The 23,154-nt window shown below is 35.9% G+C and overlaps 2 protein-coding genes across 2 annotated transcripts in view; one reads left to right on the top strand and one right to left on the bottom strand.

Annotated features, from left to right (window-relative positions):
* The window catches only part of LOC106869135 (uncharacterized), a 70,738-nt gene extending 66,618 nt beyond the window's left edge, over positions 1 to 4,120 (top strand). The window contains exon 24 of the mRNA XM_014914710.3: positions 1,571 to 4,120. Coding sequence (XP_014770196.1) covers positions 1,571 to 1,781 — 211 coding nt within the window. The 3' untranslated portion in view covers positions 1,782 to 4,120. The remainder of the gene's footprint in view (positions 1 to 1,570) is intronic.
* An 11,427-nt stretch (positions 4,121 to 15,547) lies between these two features.
* Positions 15,548 to 23,154, bottom strand: part of LOC106869142 (uncharacterized) — a 108,466-nt gene continuing 100,859 nt past the window's right edge. The window contains exons 8-10 of the mRNA XM_052966268.2: positions 20,644 to 20,705; positions 19,055 to 19,146; positions 15,548 to 16,360 (exon numbers count right to left, since the gene is read on the bottom strand). Of these exons, the coding sequence (XP_052822228.1) occupies positions 16,188 to 16,360; positions 19,055 to 19,146; positions 20,644 to 20,705 (327 nt within the window). The 3' untranslated portion in view covers positions 15,548 to 16,187. The remainder of the gene's footprint in view (positions 16,361 to 19,054; positions 19,147 to 20,643; positions 20,706 to 23,154) is intronic.

Genomic DNA, 23,154 nt, shown 5'->3' with positions numbered 1-23,154 from the left:
TCACATCATCAAGGTTTTGAAGCTGTCAGATAATGCATGATTAACTCATATCAATGTGAATGAATAAGCATTACATTTGACAGAATAATCTGAATGCTAAAAGGTTAAACAGAGTCACTGCAAAAGTCATCAGTCATTCTTAACGATAACTAGATGGTCCTCATCACTTGGATGGATGAACATGTGTATAGTATTATAAACTTAGATATGTTTCGACCAAAGATTGTCCCAGGCCATGTCTAACTTAATAGCACCACATGATTATATTAGTCATGGAAATCCTCTTAGCCCCTTGTGGAGCATAGGGCCGGTTTCCCGGTTTCCATGGCATATGCGTTTCCCACTATCTGGATGGGACGCCAGTCCATCGCAGCTTTTTACTCAAGAAACAGGAAGAAAGAACAAGAGAAAGTTGGGTCGAAAGAGTACAACAGGGTCGCCACTACCCCCTGCCAGAGCCTCGTGGAGCTTTAGGTGTTTTCACTCAATAAACACACACAACGCCCAGTCTGGGAATCGAAACCGCGATCCTCTGACCACGAGTCCACTACCCTAACCACTGGGCCATTGCACCTCCATATTAGTCATACTGAAGTTAAAAGAAAATATTTTGAACAACTGTTGTGTGTGTATGTATGTGACTTAATGAGATAGATTTACACTAGCTTTATCTTGTATGTGCATTGGTAGAAAATATGTGTGTGTGTGTATATATATCATCATCATCATCATTTAACATCCACTTTCCATGGGATAGACAGTTTGAATGAAAACTGGTAAACTGGGGAGCTGCACCAGGTTTCAATCTGATTTGGCAAGATTTCTACAGCTGGATGCCCTTCCTAACGCCAACCACTCCGAGTGTGTAGTAGGTGCTCTTTACATATCACTGGCATGGGTGCCATTGACGTGACACTGGCATCGGCCATGACTACAGTCTCACTTGGCTTGACAGGTCTACACAAGCATGGTATTACCAAAGGTCTTGGTCACCTGTCACTGCCTCCATGATGCCAAACATTTGAAAGGTGCTTTTTATGTGCCACTGGCACAGGTGCCAGTCAGATGGCACTGGCATCAGCCACAAGTACGATTTCACTTGGCTTGACAGGTCATCTCAAGCACAGCATATCATCCAATGTTTGAAGGGTGCTTTTTATGTGCCAAATTACCCAATGCTGGTATTGGCTACAACTATGATCTCACTTGGCTTGACTGATCTTCTCAAGCACGGCATATTGCCAAAACACTCGATCACTTGTCATTGTCTCCGTGGGGCCCAACATTTGAAGATCATGCTTCACCATCTTGTCCCATGTCTTCGTGGGTTTACCTCTTCCATAGGTTGCCTCCACCATTAGAGTGCGCCACTTCTTAACACAGCTGTGCTCGTCCCTATGCATCACATGACCATACCAATGTAGTCGTCTCTCTTGCACACCACATCTTATGATATAAACTACACTTTAGTGTGAATGGTGTTATTTTTTAAGTGAATTTGCATGTGCGTGCATCTGCATGTTTTATTTATTTATCATAACTGATTTCTTGAATTGATTTGTATTTTCAGCCCCATGATTGTAGCAAACCTTTGGGATGTCACTGATAAAGATATTGACCGCTTTCTACAGGCAATGCTGAAGAGTTGGATCTCTGTTGGGAATCGCAATGAGAAAAAGGACTGTGTAACGTTGACAAAAGCAGTAATGAAAGCCAGAGACGCCTGCAGACTTACCTACCTCATCGGTTGTGCTCCAGTGGTTTATGGGTTGCCTTTATGAAAACATATTTTACAGATTAGCATTAATTGTTAGCAAAGCCAAATGTTGTAACATAAATCAGGGATTTCTTTTATAAGCATCTTAAATTTATTTCTTGGGTTTTCTAGAAAAAAAAATTCCCAAGTCAAGCATATAATATGTAATTTTTATTGAAAGATAGATATGAATTGATTTTGAAAAAGAAGACATCTTAAAACTGCATATAAGCTTCCCTTCATTAAATTAAGAATAATGACAGTTAATTAAGTGTCTGAGAGCATCATTCTTATTTAATCAAAATTAAAAGAATCTCAACAGATTTTTTAACAGGAATTTTCACATCTCTGCCCTACTATGGAATAGTTTCAGTATTATTATTTTAGTATTTGTAATATCATTTTGTAATAATCTAGGAAGTTTAGAGTGAAAATTTTATATATTAGAATCTTTTCTTTCTTGTAAAACAAAAACAAAAAACAAATAGTGAAATAATATCTTTGGATCTTTCGTATTTTGTGATGATATAAGTATTGAAATTTATTATCTTTTTTCAACAAATCAAAATTATAAATTTTTTTTTTTTCATTATTTTAGATATGCATTAGAATTTCAGGCATTTTAAAATTAGAACCAGTTATTTCAAGATTAAAAACAGCAAGTTACTATGGTATTTGTAATTGTGAGTGAACAGATTTTAGTTCAAAATGAGAACTTGCCACTTCAAAGTGAGATTAATGATTTCAAATGAGTCTTTATCACATCAAAGTGAGAATGGTGATTTCAAAGTGAGCATAACACATACAGAGTTATTAAATAGAAATATATCAAAATATTATTTGTAATATCAGCAATATAAACTTGCCTGGTTGACTATAAGTTTAAATCTGCCTAGCAATGAGGCAAAAAACTCATATGATGGTAATACCTTCAAGTTTTCTTGAGGGGTGAGAACAATAACAACATCCAATGCTAATTTTCTAAGAATATTGCTTCAGTGGATGGCTTTTGTAACATTTATAGGATTGTTCAATATTTCTTCATGCCTGGGAGAAAAAGTACTGTTATTAGTGCATATTTTACACATGAGAAACATTCCTCTGTTGGATTAAGCACAGGTCAATACACCAGCAGACATTTCTTACAAATATATTGAACATAAATGTTGAACCCATGGTAGAACAGTTGTATTATTGGAAATATATTCCTGACCTTGAAAATGTTCAGCCACATGGTGAAGAAAGTTTTCATACTTAGCCATTTGTGAGCTTGAAATTCTGTGAATACCAGTCTCTCTTTACTTGACATGACAGCAATTATATTGATATTTTTGTCTCCTTGTCCAGAGATAGTTCTGTGGGCTGGGCCCTTAAGATCAGTGGTGGTAGTGTGAAGGTTAAAGCTACATCATTCAGCTACAAAAATAAGTGATTTATTAAGAAGGAAAAACACTTGACAAATTCATGTCTGTCAATGATAAATAACATTATGTTGAATTCTGTTGCCAAGTACTTGAACTAGCTTTTTCTTACCTGTAAGCCTTCTATGGTTTTTCCCATTCAACCAGTGATTTATGACGCAAATCTCATCTCATGTCTTTATTTTCAGCAGATGATCAATGATTTATTTTTTATTGCCTCATCATCCACCTTAATTTTGCATCTACTGCTTTTGGGTAGCACCTCTTGTTTTTAGTCTTTATTTAGTCTAAAATTGTTCTGTTAGCAGTCTTTAAATTAATGTCTATAAATTGAGCAAGGTCCTTGAGGTTTAACCCTCAATAATAACAATCTATTAAGTTGACTGTGAGCAGTACTGTATGCTGGTGTTCCCTTTGTTTCATATTCCCTTGGTGGCTCTTCTTGAGACATTGAAAAAAACAAAAACGAAACAGAAAACAACTTTAGAATATAAGTAGTTTGTGTAAATCTGAGTTCTTCTTGTACTCACATAGGATTATAAATACTGCTTTATTAAGAAATTCAGATACTTTTTTGATAATGTAACTGAGGGAATTGGTAAGATGCCTCTATTACAATATCATTATCATCATTCTAATGTCTGTTAAAATGGTGATGATGTTGATAATATTGTGTATGTGTAAAAAGTATGTATCTTCATATATCTGTTGAAGATTAAATACCTCACAATTGAGCAAGTGTTTCAGTACATTGGTATTTTTTTCTGAAACTTGTACAGTTAGTTGTAAGGTATTTAATCTTCAATATATAAATATATACTCTACATTATTATGCATTCAGTCTTATTTTGTTTTTAATTATAGTCTTCTTGAAATTCTTTGGTGGACTGTAAATAAATTATTTTTGTACATATGTAAATAAATTTTGCTAATACAAATTAAACCCTTTTTACTTCTTTATTAATTTTCTTTTTGTTAATGATGGCTTAAGAAGCTTGTTTCCCAACCATATGGCTTCAGGTTCAGTCCCACTGCTTGGCATCTTGGAAAGGTGCCCTGAGACTGACAAAAGCCTTGTGAGTAGACCCGGTTGTATAAAGACTGAAAGAAGGCCGTGTGTGTCTCCTTGTCTTAATGTTGTGTGATAGTTGTAAATGAGTGATACCATCATATTAGAGGTGTTATGCATTTCCAATTTTCCATGAAAACATGTCCAAACCTGAGGAAATATTTTGCTTGGAAACAGGTGAAGGTTGGCAAGCAAGAGGAGTATCTGGCCATAGAAATTCCATTTTTATGAATTATATCTGATCTATGAAAGCAAGGAAAAGTAGATGTCTAAAAAAATGATAATTCTATAAACATAAACGAACCCCAAACCATCTGGTTAAGAAGCAAGCTTCTTACCACACAGTCACACCTATGCCTATTATACAAGTATATGTATACAATTATACACACACACACAGATAGATAGATACATAAACATTGAACCATACTCGATGACTGGTCACCATGCCAGTGGAGCACTAACAGCACTGTTGAGCGTGTTCATTGCCAGAGCAGCTGTCTGGCTTCCGTGCTAGTGACCCGTAAATAGCACCATTTGAGCGTAATCGTTACCAGCGTTGCCTTCTAGCACTTGTGCTGGTGGCACGTTAGAAAATCATTCGAGCGAGGTCGTTGCCAGTGCCGTAAAAAACACCTTTTTGAGCGTGGCTGTTGCCAGTACTGTGTGACTGGCCCTTGTGCAGGTGGTATGTAAAAGCACCCACTACACTCTCGGAGTGGTTGGCGTTTATCAAGCTGCAGAACCATTAAACCATTGTTTTCTATATTAACCCTTTAACGTTTAAACCGGCCACATCCAGCCAAAATATTCTACCTGTTTTATGTTGAAACTCGCCAGATTTGACCTCTCCAATCTGCCTTATAATGTCATTCTAGAAATAAACAATCACATCTTTTGAAATCTTGAAGCTACAAAATAATGCATGATTAATTCAAAACAATGTGAACAAATGAGTATTACATTTGACAATAATCTGAATGCTAAAGGGTTAAGGAAGCTGCAAATTGTCTTCATGTTTTAATCATCTTTTGTAAACCCTTATTGGTAAATAAAGAAGGCATTATTATTATTATTATTATTATTAATGAGTAAGGTGGTGAGCTGGCATAATTGATAGCACACTGAGTGAAATGCTTAGTGGTATTTTGCCCATCACTATATTCTGAGTTCAAATTACACTGAGGTCGATTTTTACCTTTCATCCTTTCAGGGTGGATAAAGTAAAGTACCAGTGAAGCACTGGGTTTGATGTAATTGACTAGTCCCCTTCCCACAAATTTCAGGCCTTGTACCTTTTGTAGAATGGATTCATCATCATCATCATCATCATTGTTTAACGTCCGCTTTCCATAGTAATAATCCTTTCTACTACAGGCACAAGGCCTGAGATTTTGGGGGGAGGAAGCCAGTCAGTTACATCATTCCCAGTACTCAATTGGCACTTATTTCCCTAAATTTTACCTTGTAGGATAAATGGATGGGACTCAATGCAATATTTTTACACTGGTTTGCACACACACACATGACGGGTTTCTGCATAGTTTCCCATTTCAAAATTTCACTCATAAGATATTAATCAGCCCAAGGCTACTGTAGAAAGGCAACTACAGTATGCTATAGTGAAATGAAACCAAGAATCATGGTTGCAGAGCTAACATTTTAGTTACATGTATGTGGAGCCACACACACACACACACACACACACACATTATCTCTCTCTCTTTTTTTAGTATATTGCCAATGATTTTGCTCTTTCAGTCAAGGCTTCAATGTCTATAAATACATTTATCTTTAAAGCAACATCTCTTGTTTTTAATATCTCGTGTGTCTTTTCTATATTGCTGTGTATGTGAATATATATATATATATATATATATATATATATACAGCCTCTTTCTTCCAGTCATTTCATCATGATAAACTGCTAATCCCTACATATCTTTTTCCTTTCTCTGTTTTTTTCGTTCTCTCTCCATTTTTTTCTCTTTCATCCTTTTCTGTTGAAGAGCATAGGCTTGAAATGTCAAAGACTTTTCCATTTTTCTTTGCTTGTTCCCTCATCTGACTTTGTCTTTTGTTTTCTGTAAATTTGAACTATCTATCTATCTATCTATCTACGGACATGACACATCGGCTCCGAAGGTAATCTTTATTCTTGACCATTTATTGCCCACATATTGTTATCATTTTTGTCTATAAGGTGTGTGAAGCACCCAACTTTCGTTTTATTGTGTTTCCAAGGTAGGAATTGTCCCTTAGGGGCAGTTTCAACCTCTTTTGAATTCATATATTTTCTTCCCGACATTGAAAAATGTCGAGAAATGTTGTCGTAGAACGCTGGTCGGATTCTTTCGTGAACCAGCATTTTTCTAGGCTTGAAACGCTAGGAGAACAAAAAAATAAGTCATGCACGCGCACACACACCAAATCAACAGTCATGGAAAAAACACTTTAAAGTTTGTAATAACAAACTTTAAAGTGAACGCTGCAACCACGACCATTAAAAGCCCTGTCACCACCACCAAGACTACCACTGCTACCACCGCCACCACCGATACCAGCAACAACAACAACAACAGCAGCAGCAGCAGTTCAACTCAACCTTTGCTCTCTTCACCAGCAGCAACCGAAGGAGAGAAAGAAAAAATGAAAACAGCTAAACAAATAGATGTTTTCTTTTCAAATAAAGAAAATTTACGCACCTCTCCCACAACAAATAAAATTAACAATACAGAAAAGGAAAAAACAAGCCACAACACCACTGACACAGTCACAAATGCCACATCTCCCACCAATACCAGCGCCAGCACCAGCAACAACAATAACAAAAAACCAAACTTTGCTGAAGCTTTGAATCAAAAGGAAACAATTGTGTTTTATACGACACAACAGATAATAGAAATGAGAAAGTTGATTACAAAAGAAAATAATGAAGTACAATTAAACATCCCCGAACAAACATTACAAGAGAAAAACAAAAGGACCATCATATACAAAGTGATTAATACAAAAAGTAGGCGGCCAGAACAGGCCAGTACAGACAAGATTCAGAAATGTTTGCACTCACTTTGGTCTGATAAACAACACATCACTTGGTGGCATACATTTGCCCATGTCCAAGTGATTTTTCGAAATGAAGAGTTAGCAAAGAAATTTTCAACGCTAACTCTTCAAACACAAGAAATAACAATGATACCTAGCTATCTTGGCCAAAGGGTAACAATAAAACATGCACCTCCAACAATAGACACACTATGGTTGCTATCGGCCATATGTGTCGACATGGAGAACATAAATGTCCTCCAAATCACCGTTGGAGAAAACAACTGGACAGGAAAAACAATACAAATCCTGTTCCACATAAACGAAGAGGAAATCCAGAAAATTCCACCTTACATCCGTGTGTCACCAAATCAAAAATTATATGTAGTGGTAGAGGGCAGGCGGCCTCGCTGTTACTTATGCGACAGCGAGGCACACCTTAAAAAGGAGTGTCTGACTGCCCTATAACACAACGACAACAACAGCAAGAACTAACAAAACCCATTAAAAGAGTCTTGCTGCCCACACCGCCATCCACACAAAAAACAACAAAATCAATATCAGCAACATCAACAAAGGAAAAAACTACAAATACTGCAAAATTAACAAACAAAGAAGAAAAAAGAAAAGACAATACAAAAACTGATCCCCCTTCCCCCACATCACAAACACCACAACCAAAAATTCAACAACCAACAACAATAAAAACAACAACACAACCACTTACACAAGCAAACACAGATCCATATAACATGCCCCTACCCCCTTCCGATTCCTTAGATAATTCGTCTGAAGACGAAAGTAGCGAAGAATGGCAAATAGCCAGGAAAAGGGGGAAAAAAAGATCAAAAACAAACACAAACAAAGCAGGGAGATTCACATCTCCCGAAAATACTTCCAACTCCAACACGATCAACATCAATAATAACATACCAAAAACAATGCTCACAGCAATAAACACTACAAACACAGAGTTGATGAAATACATCAACTCAAAAACAAACATTACAAATAACGATATTAAAACAAACAATCACCCACACACAACACCACCAAAACACATAAAGATATACCACATAACACCAGCATTGCACCACCAAGTAAAATCCCTCTACCCCAATGCGGTAGGGGGGTGCCAGAAATATTTGTGCAAGAAATTGTACAACAGCCTCCTTGGTGAAAAATCCAAGGAGGAGACAGAACTTTCAAACAGTAAGTAACTCTTTGTTCCTTTCTTTTTGTGCTTTAAAGCACATATTTCAATAGAGTCATGCTCAAAATTGGTTGTGTAAATGCGCGTGGCTTGGGGTCCCCTTGGAAACAAGGCTACCTCTTAAATGATATCAAGTCACATAACTTGGGAATCATAGCCATAAGTGAGACCAGACTCCACGAGCCACGGGCCCGAAAGTCCATGTTTGGAGGACAATTTAACATTTATTTTTCTCCCTGTCTGCCGAGGATGGGCGGTAGTGGCACGGCGGTTCTTTTTCGCAAGAGTCTGGATCTCGAAGTAAAGACGATATTCATAGACCCGGAGGGTAGACTGGTCGTGCTGGATGTCGACGGCAGCGATGGATGCGCTTTTCGGCTGCTAGCAGTCTATGTTCCTCCTTTGACAGGTCGGTCAGATTTCTTTCGACATCTAGAGGTATTCCTAGGAACGTCTTGTCCTTTACTTTTAGTGGGGGATTGGAATGCTACCTTGGACACGCATCTAGACTACGTGGGAAGAGACAACAATAGAAGGGGATGCAAATGCCTCAGAGACCTGCTCAGATGCTTTCAACTGTCTGACAGGTACCAACTCGAACACCCAAATGTGCCAACGTGGACATGGAGCAACCGCATTGAGTCGTCGAGATCGTATCTAGATAGGATAGTGTGTAGGACAATAGATAGAGATAGCTTAGGATGTCCACAATTCCACACAGTCAGCTACACGGATCACAAACTTGTGATGTGTACGCTAGACTTAGATAAGGCACATAGGCAGGGTCCCAGTTACTGGAAACTAAACGCGTCTTTCCCGTCGAGACAGGTTTTCAGAGACCGGATTAGCACGTTAGTAAAGAGCTTTGACGGGAGCCATCATCAACAACAAATGGTGGTTTGCCCTCAAAAGCAGAAGCAACTAGATATAGCAAGGCACTAACCGTAGATAGAAACAGAGTAGAGGGAGAGCTAGTGAATAAGTTAGAGGAGGCATTAAGAAGCGGCATCGCATCCGACGTTTTGGCGGCGAAATTGGCCCTCGACCAACATTTCAATGCCAAACACGAAGGATGTGCTGTCAAAGCAAGGATGCGTGCTCTAAGGAACGAAGGTGTTGGAGCCGCGCGAGAGGCCCGGATGGCGGAGGCGCAGCGGGGCAACAGAGTCACCATCTGGTCTCTGGTAGATGAACAGGGGTGCGAATTGCTCGAGCCGAGCAAGATGTGCGAGGCCTTTCAGCAAGGCGCAAACGTGCGCCGTGCCGGGCCGAAGCATCCATGACAACCTCCATCTGATGCGCTACATCATAGAGCGGGTAGTTAAGGAACCTGGCATGGGTGGGACCCTGATCGATTTGGATCAATCGAAAGTTTTCGATAGGGTAGACCATCAATACTTGGAAGCTGTCCTCATAGCGGCTGGCTTCGGTCCCGTTTTCCGCGGCTGGATGGCTGCTTTGTACAAAGGCAACTGTTCGGTGGTTCGCGTCAATGGGCACCTATCAAGACCTTTCCACATTGCACGTTCGGTCCGTCAGGGATGCCCCCTCTTGTCGCTTCTGTACGTATTGACTCTCGAGCCACTACTGCGGAAGCTGGCGACGCTGAGGGGCATCCCACGAGAACTGAGGTGCGGGACGAGCGTGTCGGCATACGCGGACGACAACCTCCGTCATAGCATCTAACCACGAGCACATCAAGCTGGTCGGCGAGACGCTGAAAGACTACGAAGTGGTGACGGGAGCGAAAATCAACCGGGAAAAATCGGTGGGCTTGCGGCTCGGCACCTGGAGAAGCAAGCCCATACCGTCCGGCAGTGCCTCAGTAGTGGGACGCTGGACGGACGGGCCGGTCAAGTTGCTCGGAGTCTGGTTTGATCCAGACCTGCAAACAGAAAAGACGAGATTACGAGTAGGGTGGCCACTCTCTGCCGGCAATGGGCCGAGAGGAAGCTGTCCCTAAAAGGTCGGGTGGAGGTGGCGAATGTGTTCATCGCGTCCGTCATCAACTACCGCCTGACCATCGTACCTTGTCCCGACCCTACCGTCACCAAGCTGGAGCGCATCCTCTTCCGCTTCTTGTGGAAAGGAAGCGTTCCGATGGTCAGGCGATCCATTTGCTGCCAACACCCGCTGGACATGCCATGGTTGATGTTGCGTTGCTCTCCAGCAACTCTGCCGTCCCGGGTTGACCTTGAGCGACTGCGTCACAACAAATGCATTCTATAGGGGATTAGTGGAGGGGAGGTACGACGACGATCTCGGGGCGAACCTGGGCGTTGACGAGGAATACCTGACCCGCCTGTTCAAGACGACTTTCGGGCCGGGACCTATGGATAATTTCCAGAGATCCCTAGCCTGGAAGTGCTACCGAGGAGCGCTATCCGTTTGGGATAAGCTCTACCGACACAGTTCGAGAAACACGGGGCCGACCTGCCTGAGATGCGGTCAGAGCGACGAGACCATTCTGCACGCACTCGTGCAGTGTCCAACCATTTCCGACCTGTGGGCTTATGTCGAACGAATGCTGTCACGTGTGGGACAAGTCGGTTTATCAACCGAGTCTATCGTCAATATTGTCATGCCTCGTTCCTTTAAACGGGAAGGAAGAGCTGTTTTTATTGTACTTGTGGCTATGGCGAAAGAATGCATCTGGTGGACGCGTCTGAAAGGATTAGAGACAAACACTTTCCTCTCTGGTCAATCTCTCATCAACTTTTTCAAGTATCACTTGAAAAGGAAGGTGAAAGTAGAGAGGCAAGTGTTGTCAAGCAAATGTTTCGAAAAATGATGGATACATGTAGCAAGAATGGCACGTATAAATGACGAAGCCACTTTGAACATGATTCTATGGAACAGTAAAAAATTTTATAAGCAGAGAGTTACTTACGTTTCTTTCATAAATAAAAGTGATTTTATTTTACAAATTGTGACATTAAGGACCGAGGTTACCGTGGTCTTTTCCGTAGGTTTTTCTTTATTGGGAAATTTTTGTAATATTTTCATTTTTTTGTACATACCCCAAACGTTTTCTCGATGCCTTTTCATTGTTATCCCCATTTTAATTTTTTTAACTTTATTTTCGTCCCCATCGGAAAGAAAAAACTCTACATTGTATTTGTCCCATCTATGTTGAGCCCTGTGTGGCTAATAAAAGAAATCTATCTATCTATCTATCTATGTAATTGTATACACATACATGTATAATAGGTGCAAGCATGGCTGTGTGGTAAGAAGTTTGCTTCCTAACCACATGGTCTCACTGTATGGTACCTTGGGCAAGTGTCTTCTACAGCGTCAGGTTGACCAAGGCCTTGTGAGTGGATTTGGTAGACAGAATCTGAAAGAAGCCCATTGTATATATATATATATATATATATATATATATATGTGTGTGTGTGTGTGTGTGTGTGTGTGTGTATCTATGTATCTATGTGTGTGTCTGTCTTTGCCCCCCACCATCACTGATTGACAACTGGTGTTGGTGTGTTTATGTCCCAAAGCTTGAGATGAAAATTGTATAGAGAGAAACTGTGAAAGCCTGTTGGGTAGATTGTTCCTTATCTTATGTGGTCAACTTTATCTGTCAGCTGTTTTAAAGCCACCACCTACCCCTTAGGTGCTTTTTGAAGAGTCCACTCTATTGCAGACACTTGGAGATTTAGGTATGAGGCTAAGTTCCTCCTACCAATCCTGAAAACCTTGAGAAGTATCATGAGTTACTGCCCTTACTCTGATAAACGCAAAAACGAAACCAACACAACAGCAGTAGCAACAAAACACTAAGGCATCTCTCTGCATAGATAATTTCTTTTTCACACGTGGTTTAACTAGCTAGGAGAAATATATTTATCTAAGTTGTACTGAAATAGTGGTGAAATATATATATATTTTTTCTTTTGGTTGAGAAATACCTGTTCTTATTAAGAATTTCTCTCACTGTTAAATAACACAAATGATAACATCTATGGCTGTACATCCTGTTACAGCCCCAAGCTGTATCAGATACAGTTCATCATAAATTTATGACTCTTGACTAAAATCTAATAAATTAAGACTGTAATTCACCCTTTCTACTTAATCTCTGTTCTCCTTCTTATAGTGAAGATGATATTGCTAAGTCAGTATTTAGAGATAATAACTTTCTGCATAATCTGATTAACTAAGGGATTGACTTGTATGATGCCAATTCACAAGGCTTTCTTTCAGAAATTATATCCCTGCAAATCTTGTAACTTCCTCTGCATTTTTATCTTTAATCACTTTATTCATCTTTTGCTTGATTTTTTTTTTTTACAATAGGCTTATCTGTTAGCTTAATTAGATGTAGGCATTCTGTTACATTCATCCTCTTTGTTTAGCAATATCTTCTATTATAACTATCATTCCTCTTCCTCTACCAAAAACATTGTATATGTAGCAGTTTTTGTAGTTACTTGCTACCTTCTTGCTTCCAGGCATGCTGTTTATCTTTCATAGTTTCATCTACCACACTAATCAACTATTATATCTACTGCTCACTGCAGCATCCTCAGAATTGATACCTTAGTTGTTATTTAGTCCTAGATCAGATTTGATAGGGCAGAGTTATGATTGCTGGCATTCAGTCATGACCGTTTTAATATTTTTTTAAAATATCAGCTCAATAATGACAAAGCTATTTTACTAAATGCTTCATTATTTTTTTAATTAATTAAAACAAAAGCAGTGTGTTTCAACAGAAAACAAGACTAAAATGAAAGGATTAAAATATTCAACATATTAGATATTTCTATCATTCTATATTTCTGGTAATGTAAAACCAGACCAGACCAGACACTTATAAAAATTGATTCTACTGCTCACATCAACATATCAATCAACAAATAAACTGTGATTAGGTTTATTTTACCAAAAATATATATTTCTATATACCTTGTAACTGTCTATATATCTCCACTCATAGTAGATTGTTCCTTTTTGGGTTAAATAACCATTGAAAGATTGTATAGTTTATTATTAAATACAACACATATGTTCTTTTTTAACTTTATTTGATATCAGTAAAATATATATTAAATGAATGAATATATATATATATATATATATATTTATATATATATATGTTCTATTAAGACATTACAGAAAATATTTTCATGAACTTATTACAAATGCTGTTCATTATCAAACTAAAAAATATCTTTAATAACTTCACGACCATCCACATATTCACTTTATAACTCAAATAAATGTTGTGGTAATCTGCTATTAGTGTTGCTTGCAGAGGGAAATTTCATTTTATAGGCAATAATACTTATTATAATAAATTTACAAGCCATAACAAAAATACTATAGCAAATTTTTGTTTTTGAAACATGGAAAGAAAGCAAATTTTAGGTTTTGTAGCAAGTTTGAAGTATATGATATTTTTTTGATAAGTTTCTAGAATTTGCTTTAAAAGAACATCTTCATGCAAAACTCTACAAAGGCGTTTCCTTTGTTTTATATTCAGAACACACAAAAAAAAAATATGAAAATTTATCTTGGAATTTTTAGTACCAAAATATTGCATTGCTTTTATGAATTGTTTACAAGTTCTACAGTAAACAGTAATACCTGAAAAAAGCAAGAATTTATTTCAGAAAAAGTAAAAATTTATTTCAGATTAAATGAGATTTTAATATAAATATATTGTCTTGATTACTTTTGTTAGAAGTACAAATCTGCTCATAGATTTATTTATTTTTTTTTTAGTTATAGAGCAAATATTTTTCAAGTCAGCCCTATGTTACAAATTTATGCTTTTCTCATTTCCATGACACAAGCAAAAGGCAGAGACCTTGCAAGAACACAGAAAGCAAAGTACTACATCAAAGTCATAGTAATATGAAAAATTATTTTAATTAGCTGCATTGCTTTTTCATTTTTTAAAATTTCATTTTTAATTTATTGTTTCCATCAGTAATTCATTTTTAAAGTTCAAATACATATAGAACTACAGCAAAAGACTATAATACAACATAAGGGTTGTTTTGAAAAGCCCATAACAGCTGCACTTTTGAAATTGTAACATCTGTAACAAGATATACACATCAAAATAAAAAGTGTGTGTGTGTGTGTGTGTGTGTGTGTGTGTGTGTGTGTGTGTGTATATATATATATATATATATAAATATTTGTTTTTATATTATAATAAAAACAATTTCACATTAAACTGAACAATTATTCAATAGATTTGGTAGAGTACAAATTTATTATTATTTATTATTATTCTTAAACAAGAATACTATTGATAGTGACTTTGAAGTTTCAGCTAGCTAAGCCATCACTGGACTGTCTAATGATGGCTTAGTTGGGCAAAACTTTGAAATCACTATCTATACTACTTTTGTTAAAGAATAATATATGTGTGTATGTGTGTGGTTCATCAAACACTGAATGGAACTGAAAAACCAACAATGGAAAAACAGAAAGAACATCAATGAAAATATTTCAATGCATGGCAGCACAAAAGTCTGCCAGTTTTAAGTTACAAGTACCATGCTCAGTATCATAAAATATTCTTTATGGAAATTTGAAATTTATTTAGATATTAAGGACATTTAAGATGATCTTTAAATATCAAGATGTTATTGAATTTTTGCTTGAAAAAAAAAAAAGAAAAAAATCACTGCATGCTCTTTCAATTAATTTTGCAGAAAAATTTCAAAAAATAAATAAATTAGCTCTAATTACTGGAGAAGCTCATTTAACCATCAACTAAGTTATTTCAGACCAAGTAATTCAAACATCAAGCAAATAGAGAACATATCAGAGATGTATCAAAAGTGGACGACAGAAATTAATAAATTATATAAAATGCTTAAAGTTTTCAATAAACTTGTTTTAGGCAGTTGCTTGTAGCCATGCTGTTTTTTTAATTTTTTTTTTTTTTTACCTTAATGGCCTTTTTGAAGTAGATAGGAGGAGAGATTAATGTGATCAATATTGCTTCAAATAGGCTTTCATGTCACACAATTACAATTCTCTTCCTTTGTAAATCTAAATCCAACAATAGAAATTAATTGTTTTTTTTTTAATATTCTGTACAAAAGTACTTGATGAAAAAACCATTTTAATTTTCTTTGGAATTTCTGTTTGGTACTTAAGGCTAGAGAATATTTTGCAAAATATTTTATTATGCAATGAAGCTGCCACCATCAACAACTTTAACTTTGACACACACGCACTTCTTATATGATTGGGCTTTGAATGCTAAATCGGAAATGAGAAATAACTGAAGAACAAAATATATTAGAATTGTAAACTCATTTAACCAGGTTGGCGGCTGAAGACAGATAAAAATGGCAACATCTGATGCAATTTTTAAAAAATTTTATGAAATTTAAACTGGAAAATTATATTTTGATGGTGGAGAAAAAAAAAAAAAACAGCTTAAATTTTTTTTCTTATATTAAATGATATTTATTATTCTTTATTTCTCAGCTGTAATGTTACATTTTCGGCCAGAGTAAAGGGTTTTTATAAAACAATATTTACATAAAACCACATTTTAAAAATACCATTTTAGACTGCAAAAATCAAGCAATGTAATGACACCTTTACAAGTCCTTTTTTTTTTTTTATCATTTTATTTCAACTTACTGGATTGAATATTTTTTCCCCCTTTTCCGAAAAAGTATATTGAAACAAAATGGAAATCCATTACAAAAGCGCTGTAATGGCAGCTAAAATTTGACTACATTCATAGCTCTGACCAGGTTTCAGGACAATATCTTTGTTTACTCTTCCAGCTTCAACACAAACAAATTTCATATAATCACTATCACAAAGGTCCAGCATTGCTTTTGCTTTCTCTCTCCATGGATTCCAAATAACTAAAAACATATACAAATAAATTTTAAAATATATTAATAAAAAAAGCCCTTAAATTTTAATTAATCTATTCAAAGTAAGCGTAAACAAATACATTCATCATTATAAAAAAAAAGCAAATTTCTTCACTGACGAACTTGACTTTAATCTTATTAGAGTAGTCCCCCTTCTCATTGGCATCTCCTTATGTGCAAGCCCTCTTTATTTCCAACATAAGCAACAGCGTATACAATCCTGTGCCTATCACAACAGTCTCTGTTTCCTTTTTGCTAATGAACCACATCCGTTATTTAATTTCATTCTTAACAGTCCTCTGTTTGCTTACTTATAATCAATACTTAGTAATAAGTGATGGGTTTAAAACCTCATTATGCTTCGTTCTCTTAGAATATACGAAAATTAGAAAAAGCACTCTGTATACTGTAGATCTTCAAACCAAACGCTTGGTCCGAATGCTTCAGAATGGAGTTTTGCTATAGGCACCCAAGGGCCTAGTGGTGTTAAATTAGGTGACATATTAAGACTACTGCCATCATATATACCCCTGGCTGCGTTTTCGCAACACAAAACATGCTCTTGCTTGTTTGGACATGAACACGCCCGGAAGTATCAGACTGAGCATACAAAATGTTCAGTAGGTAGTCGACACCCGTAGCTAACGATTGCAAACTATCCTTCTCTTCCAAGTTGTGAAAGCTTACCATAACGTTTAGTCTAAATACAGTGAAATTTTAAGACTTCATTTTTTTTCTGGGCGTATATGGGTTTTAAGAAGTGAAACATTGAAAAAGATGAGAAGAATTAGAATAGGAATGTTAGATCTACTGTAAGTTGAGAGAATTTTGTATTGGTTCCTGTTTGTAAAAGAACTAACAACATTAGTGATTTAAGAAGTGAGGAGACTTTAGACCAAGTAGAAAAATCAAATTTCAAAACAAGTCACTGAGGGGCCCTCAATACAGATGCTCATTTGGTAGAAATAACAATTAACTAACTCTCAAACTACACCCTACCATCCTAGAAATGGATAGAAATATTAGTTAAAGTAGTCCTAGATATACAATATCTGAAAGAAAAATGAAACAATCATGGCTGGAATGCCTTGATAACAGATCTTCTCAACTAGAGTTGTCCCAGAGTTAATTAGCAACAGTTAAAGTTCTTAAAACTCATTCATAATAATATAATAGAAAAAAAAAGTATTAAACAAATAATAATGAAATTTATGAATGATCTATAGGTTTTTTTTATTAGTTAGGTCTGGAGGAAGATGTGCCCATGGACTTCACAAGTCTCTTAGATTGGTGAAGTTGATGACAACTACAGGAAAAATATGTGTAGGGAAGGAATTCACAAAAGATGATGTCTTAAGGAGGAAAGACCAGGCATAGTCATTACTATAAAGTCTGGTGTAATGAGTACAATGTAGGTAATGAGGGAAAAAGTGATTGAAGTTGAAATGTTTGAGTGTTGAATGGCATGTGACTGTCAAACTCTGAGGTTTAGAGAACATAGCAATAGTGGTAGAAAAGCAGAGAAAGAAGACAATATGTTTGTGGATCAGAGACTGGTCAAGCAGCTTTTCTCTTGGTGTGTGTGTGTGTGTGTGTGTGTGTGTGTGTGTGTGTGTGTGTGTGTGTGTGTGGTGACAGCAACCGTGGCAACTTTCCAGATGTATGAGAAGTAATCCATTCTAGATCTCACCAGAGTTTTGTAGAGGGTTAGGGGACTGACATATTTTCTGGTCTTGAAGAAAAGGAGTAGTTCTTGACTTGCAGTCTTAGCAATGTTAATGATGAGCATTCACCAAGAAAGATCCTCAGTGATGGACATATCCACAGTAAAGTGGTTAGCATTTGGAAGGACATCCAGCTGCAAAAACCATGCCAAAACTGACTTCACTTGTGCCAGTACTATATAAAAAGCACTCAGTCAACTCTGCAGGGTGGTTGGTGTTAGGAAGGGCATCCAGCCATAAAAACCATGCCAAAACAGACACAGAAGTCTGGTGCAGTCTTCTGCCTGGTCAGCTCCTGTCAAAACCGTCCAACCCATGCCAACATGGACATTTGAAGTGAACATAGGAGCTCTAGATGCATGTTGGTCATATTTAAAGCCATGTGTGGTGGGATAATAAAATGCAGTGATTTTCTTGACAGGTGCAGTACTTGTTTTTTTTTTTCCTTGCTGTAGGAGACAATATGGGCATGACACCATAGGGTGCTTTTGAGGTCCCTGTTCATAGAATCAGTACAGATAAGGTATGAGATATCTAGGTTGCATTTGGATGAGACTTGGGTGTGGGAGATTAAGAAGGAATGAAAGGTGGTATATGCATAATAGTGGCTGTTGTTAGAGATGCTTGCAAAAAGGTCACTGATGCACAGCAGGAAGAGTATGGAGGACAAAACTGAAACTTAGGGCTGCTTGAAAACTGACAGAGTGTATGTTAGAAGTAGGCTTATCAGTATAGGTTGTGAAAGTAAGATCTGACAGGAAGCTGCTGATCTTAGACAACTTGAAATAAAAAATATTTCTGTAGTCAACTGAATGAATTTATTAGAATATTTAGTAAGAATTGATATTACAGTTTTCTTGAAAGAGGCAAGATTAAAGCCCCAATGATTGAAAAATGGAATTTTATCATTATTATTTCTTCATTAAATCATATAAGAACTAAACAAAAAATTCCTTACCAATATCAGGGAAATTGAATGTTTTCAGCATTAGACTTCTATTGCCAGCCATATTGCCTACTACTATTTCATTTGGGGCATCCATATAAATTCTGTAAAGAATGAAATGGTGTTAATATGTTATTTTGATAAAATTTTACAATAAACTTATGTATTGATTTTCAACAAGTTAAGCTGCAGTTTGAGATACTAGATTTTACTTCAAGAATTTGCTCTTATTCCTAATATTTTACTGCTCTTGTTTAATAGAAAGCTTATTTTAGCAGTATTTATTAATACTAACACTGGTGGGTGGATAGGTATTTTAATACAAATATGACAAAATAGTATCAAATGTAAGAAATTCATTTCTACCAAGAGTAAGATTTTAGCAAGCAGATATAGTTACATTGAACTAATGAGGGAGTTTCTATATAGTCACTTGACCAGTTAGAAATAGCAACCAAATTTCTATAAATCACATTCTAATGTCTCTAAAAGGAAGGACATATTAGATTATGTACTCATTAATAGATTTAAAAAGATGGGTTAGTCATGTGGGTGAAATATTTTTATCACAACTTTGCTCAATCAGGGATGAGCTGGGACTAAATAATACTTGCACTGTCTATATGGCAGCCAGATTTAGACAATATTAGGTAGTCTCAAGCCTTCTCAATCCCTTAGTTATTGTCTTAAGAATGGTATTTTTGTCTTTTGCTCATCACTTTAAACACATACGAGCCATCAAGGAGGCTTCTAGGCAGTAGTATGACAGTTACAAAAAGCACCTAAATCTCTCTCATATCATCTTAAAAGGAGGAAACATTGGGAAATGTGTTCCAGGGTGTACACTGTCTGAAAAAAAGATGTGTTGGTCAGTGCTGGAATAACTGATCATATTCTAGTGCTGAAATGACTGATCAAGGTGGTTATAGTGAGAGTCTAGCAAGGTGAATGACAATAACTAAACACATGTTTGAAGTTCAAATAATTTGAAGAAGAATTTGGAATTGTAAGTAAAAATAAATTTCTTACTAGAGAATAATATTAATTTCTAATTTTGGCACAAGGCCAGCAATTTTGAGGGAGGGGATAATTTGATTACATTGATCCCAGCACTCAACTGGTACTTACTTTATCAACTCCGAAAGGATGAAAGACAAAGTTGACTTCGATGGAATTTGAATTCAGAATGTAAAGATGGATGAAATGCTGCTAAACATTTTGCCTGGAGTGCTAATGATTCTGCCAGCTTACCACCTTCTCTTACCAGAGTAATATTAACTGCGAATTTATTGTGTCATATTGGCTGCCAGTTCACCAGGTTACATGTAGAATTATTTACAAGGCCAATGCAAAATGTTTTGCTTTCTTTAAACTATTATTTAGTTGAAAATATATGTCATCTCATTAGGAATGGCATCCTAATATAATAATTCTTGTTAATTGATTTGCAAACATGATCAATATGGAAAAATTCAAGTTACAATCTTTTTTGTCTATAAACAAAGATTTTGGTTAGTTTGGAAAAAGAACCAAATCACCAAACAAAGAATAGAAATAATAAGATGTTAAATAGAATGTCCTGAATATGATAAAATACTCACCGGTCAATATGTTCTCGAACTATGAGTTCTTCTTTTTCCTCAACATCTTCACAGTTATTAACCTGCCAAAAGCATATAAAATAAACATTTAAACCAAATTTAAAATTATAACTTGTAATATATCATATACCACTATAGTAATGCTAAGTTTGGAGACAGTGTTCTGATTATATTAATTTGATAGTTATCACTGATAGAGAATGGATAGTAAGAAATCTACAACAACCTATCATTTTGTGTCATATCAAACTTCAATTAATTTTTTTAAAAACTTAATTATATTGAATTAATGCTTCATTTAGCATTAAGGATGTATAAATATCATTATTTTCTCCTTGACATTTTAAAGCAGTTTTGGGCAAACTGGAGCCTGCAGGACTTTCTGAATGGCATGCCTAATGAAAGTTAACCTTGAATTCGTTTCACAGTGTGACCCATCTGATGACGAACCATATCTCATGTGGTCCACTTCTTGGAGAGTACCCATGCCTGCTTTGAATATTCGAATATATATTTTTAATAATGCCATGTATCTGACAGTAATCTGGTGACATTTTATGTTAGAGTTAATAACATTAATTTAGAGATAAAGTAACAGACAAGCTTTATGATCAGTTTTAGTAGGGAAAGTATAATTGATTGAATTGACTAGTTTTGCTAATTTATGTGTGGTACTGACCCTGCCAAAAGATAGAAATATAAAAGATTGAATTCAAAATTTACAGAGGTGATAGTAAATATTATATTTTATCAACTTACCACAACTTTCACAGATAAAAATAATAGTGGCAGCCATATAACTACTTGTTCTTATAGTGTTCTTATACTACCTCACACTAAGCCCACCGTTACTATACACCAGCTGAGACCATGTCATCTTCCACCAACATTTTGATCTTCACAAAGACTACGGAACATAGCAAAACTGTCAGTGAGAACAGAATAGACCACCATGACCTCATAGTATTTCATTTTATTAAACACAGTATGGTTGTGCTCACAGCATGGTCCCAAACCAGACTAAAGCATAGCATATAATGTTTGTTGGACTTATTTGAGTGTTGGATAAAGGTATTAGGGGTATGTGCTACTTATAGTTTGTAGATCCAAATCCATTGCTGGCATTCTGTCCTGTTTGTGGGTAGAAAATTTTATTTTACTTGACCTTCAGCAAATCTAGCTGGCAGGAAATGTCATAAAATTAGTGTTTAGCATTTTCCCATACAAGCTCCTTTGAGTTACACATATGTTAGACTTTTAGGTTACTTCCTTTATCTGTGTCATGTCTATTATAATAGGGCTGACTGAGGTTACTCACAAAGCAAACATTCTTTATACTTTAAACACTTATATTTTATATTTATTTAAGCAATTAATACAATAAAGATTAGGTTATATCAAAACAACAAACTAAGGCATTTAGATAAGTAATTCTTTGAAAAATCTGTCATACAAACCAGTTAATTACTTGATAATTAAAATGTCTAAACTGAAAAACAAAGTTATATATTCTAATTGTACTTTTAAATCTCAGGAAATGTTTCTATGTCCTGAGGACTGACATTTCTTTATTATTGGTAACTGAATTAGCATTTAGTGTTTTCCAACTACTTCAGTTTGTGTTTCTGCATCTTCTCTCTCACTCTCTTTTTCCTTTATCTTCTTTCCTCCTCTTTCTAGCTGATATTAAGATAACTAGCTGATACTCCAATTATACATTGTTTAATGCTCATAAAATTACCACATTGCTTTTTATGTCATAGTGACATGAAAAATCAAATCAAATGCAAGGCTGATGATCATGAGGAAATCAATGATGTTGATGCTAATGAGGATGATGATGTAATGGGTTCAATGAAAATGTTTCTAGATGAAAGTTAAATAGGTATTTAATATTTGAGAAAGACGACTAAATATAAATATGCATTTTATTGATGGTATTTTGAAGGAAAAGAAATTTTAAACATTTCAGGTTGAGTCTACCAACAGAATAATTTAGTGATAACAAATATTGAAACTAAATCGATGACGAAGAGGAGAAGGTAAAGTAGAAGAATAGATGAAGTGGCAGAGAAAGGAGGAAGCAAAAACTATCTCTGAAAGTTGATGTAAGATGTTTGGTCAAGCATTGACTGATATTACATCAGGTACCAAGACAAGGGACATAACTCTATTTACCTTTATAAAACTAGAAGAAAATTGATACCTGGTAATTTTGCATTAGACTTCGAACAGAATTCAATAGTGGAAAAAAAGCCCCCCCACCTCCCCAAAAAACCCAGCCCTTACCATAACAACAGCAACATTTAAACTTAAACTTGTAGAACAATACACCTTTTATTAGTTATATTGTTGTATTGGAAGAGTAAAGTAAAAATGTTTGCCTTGAACATGTACACATACACTCTATATAGTTATATGTATGTGTGTGTACAGTATATTATCTATTTTCTGACAACTGATGATTTGGTATCACATTTAATCAGGACATAATTATGTGAGGAGTCAGTA

This window comes from Octopus bimaculoides, chromosome 3 (assembly GCF_046866305.1).
Source record: "Octopus bimaculoides isolate indiv1 chromosome 3, ASM4686630v1, whole genome shotgun sequence".
Taxonomy (NCBI): Eukaryota; Metazoa; Mollusca; class Cephalopoda; order Octopoda; family Octopodidae; genus Octopus; species Octopus bimaculoides.
Note: the sequence above shows the minus strand (reverse complement) of the source record. Positions and strands in the feature narration are given on the sequence as shown.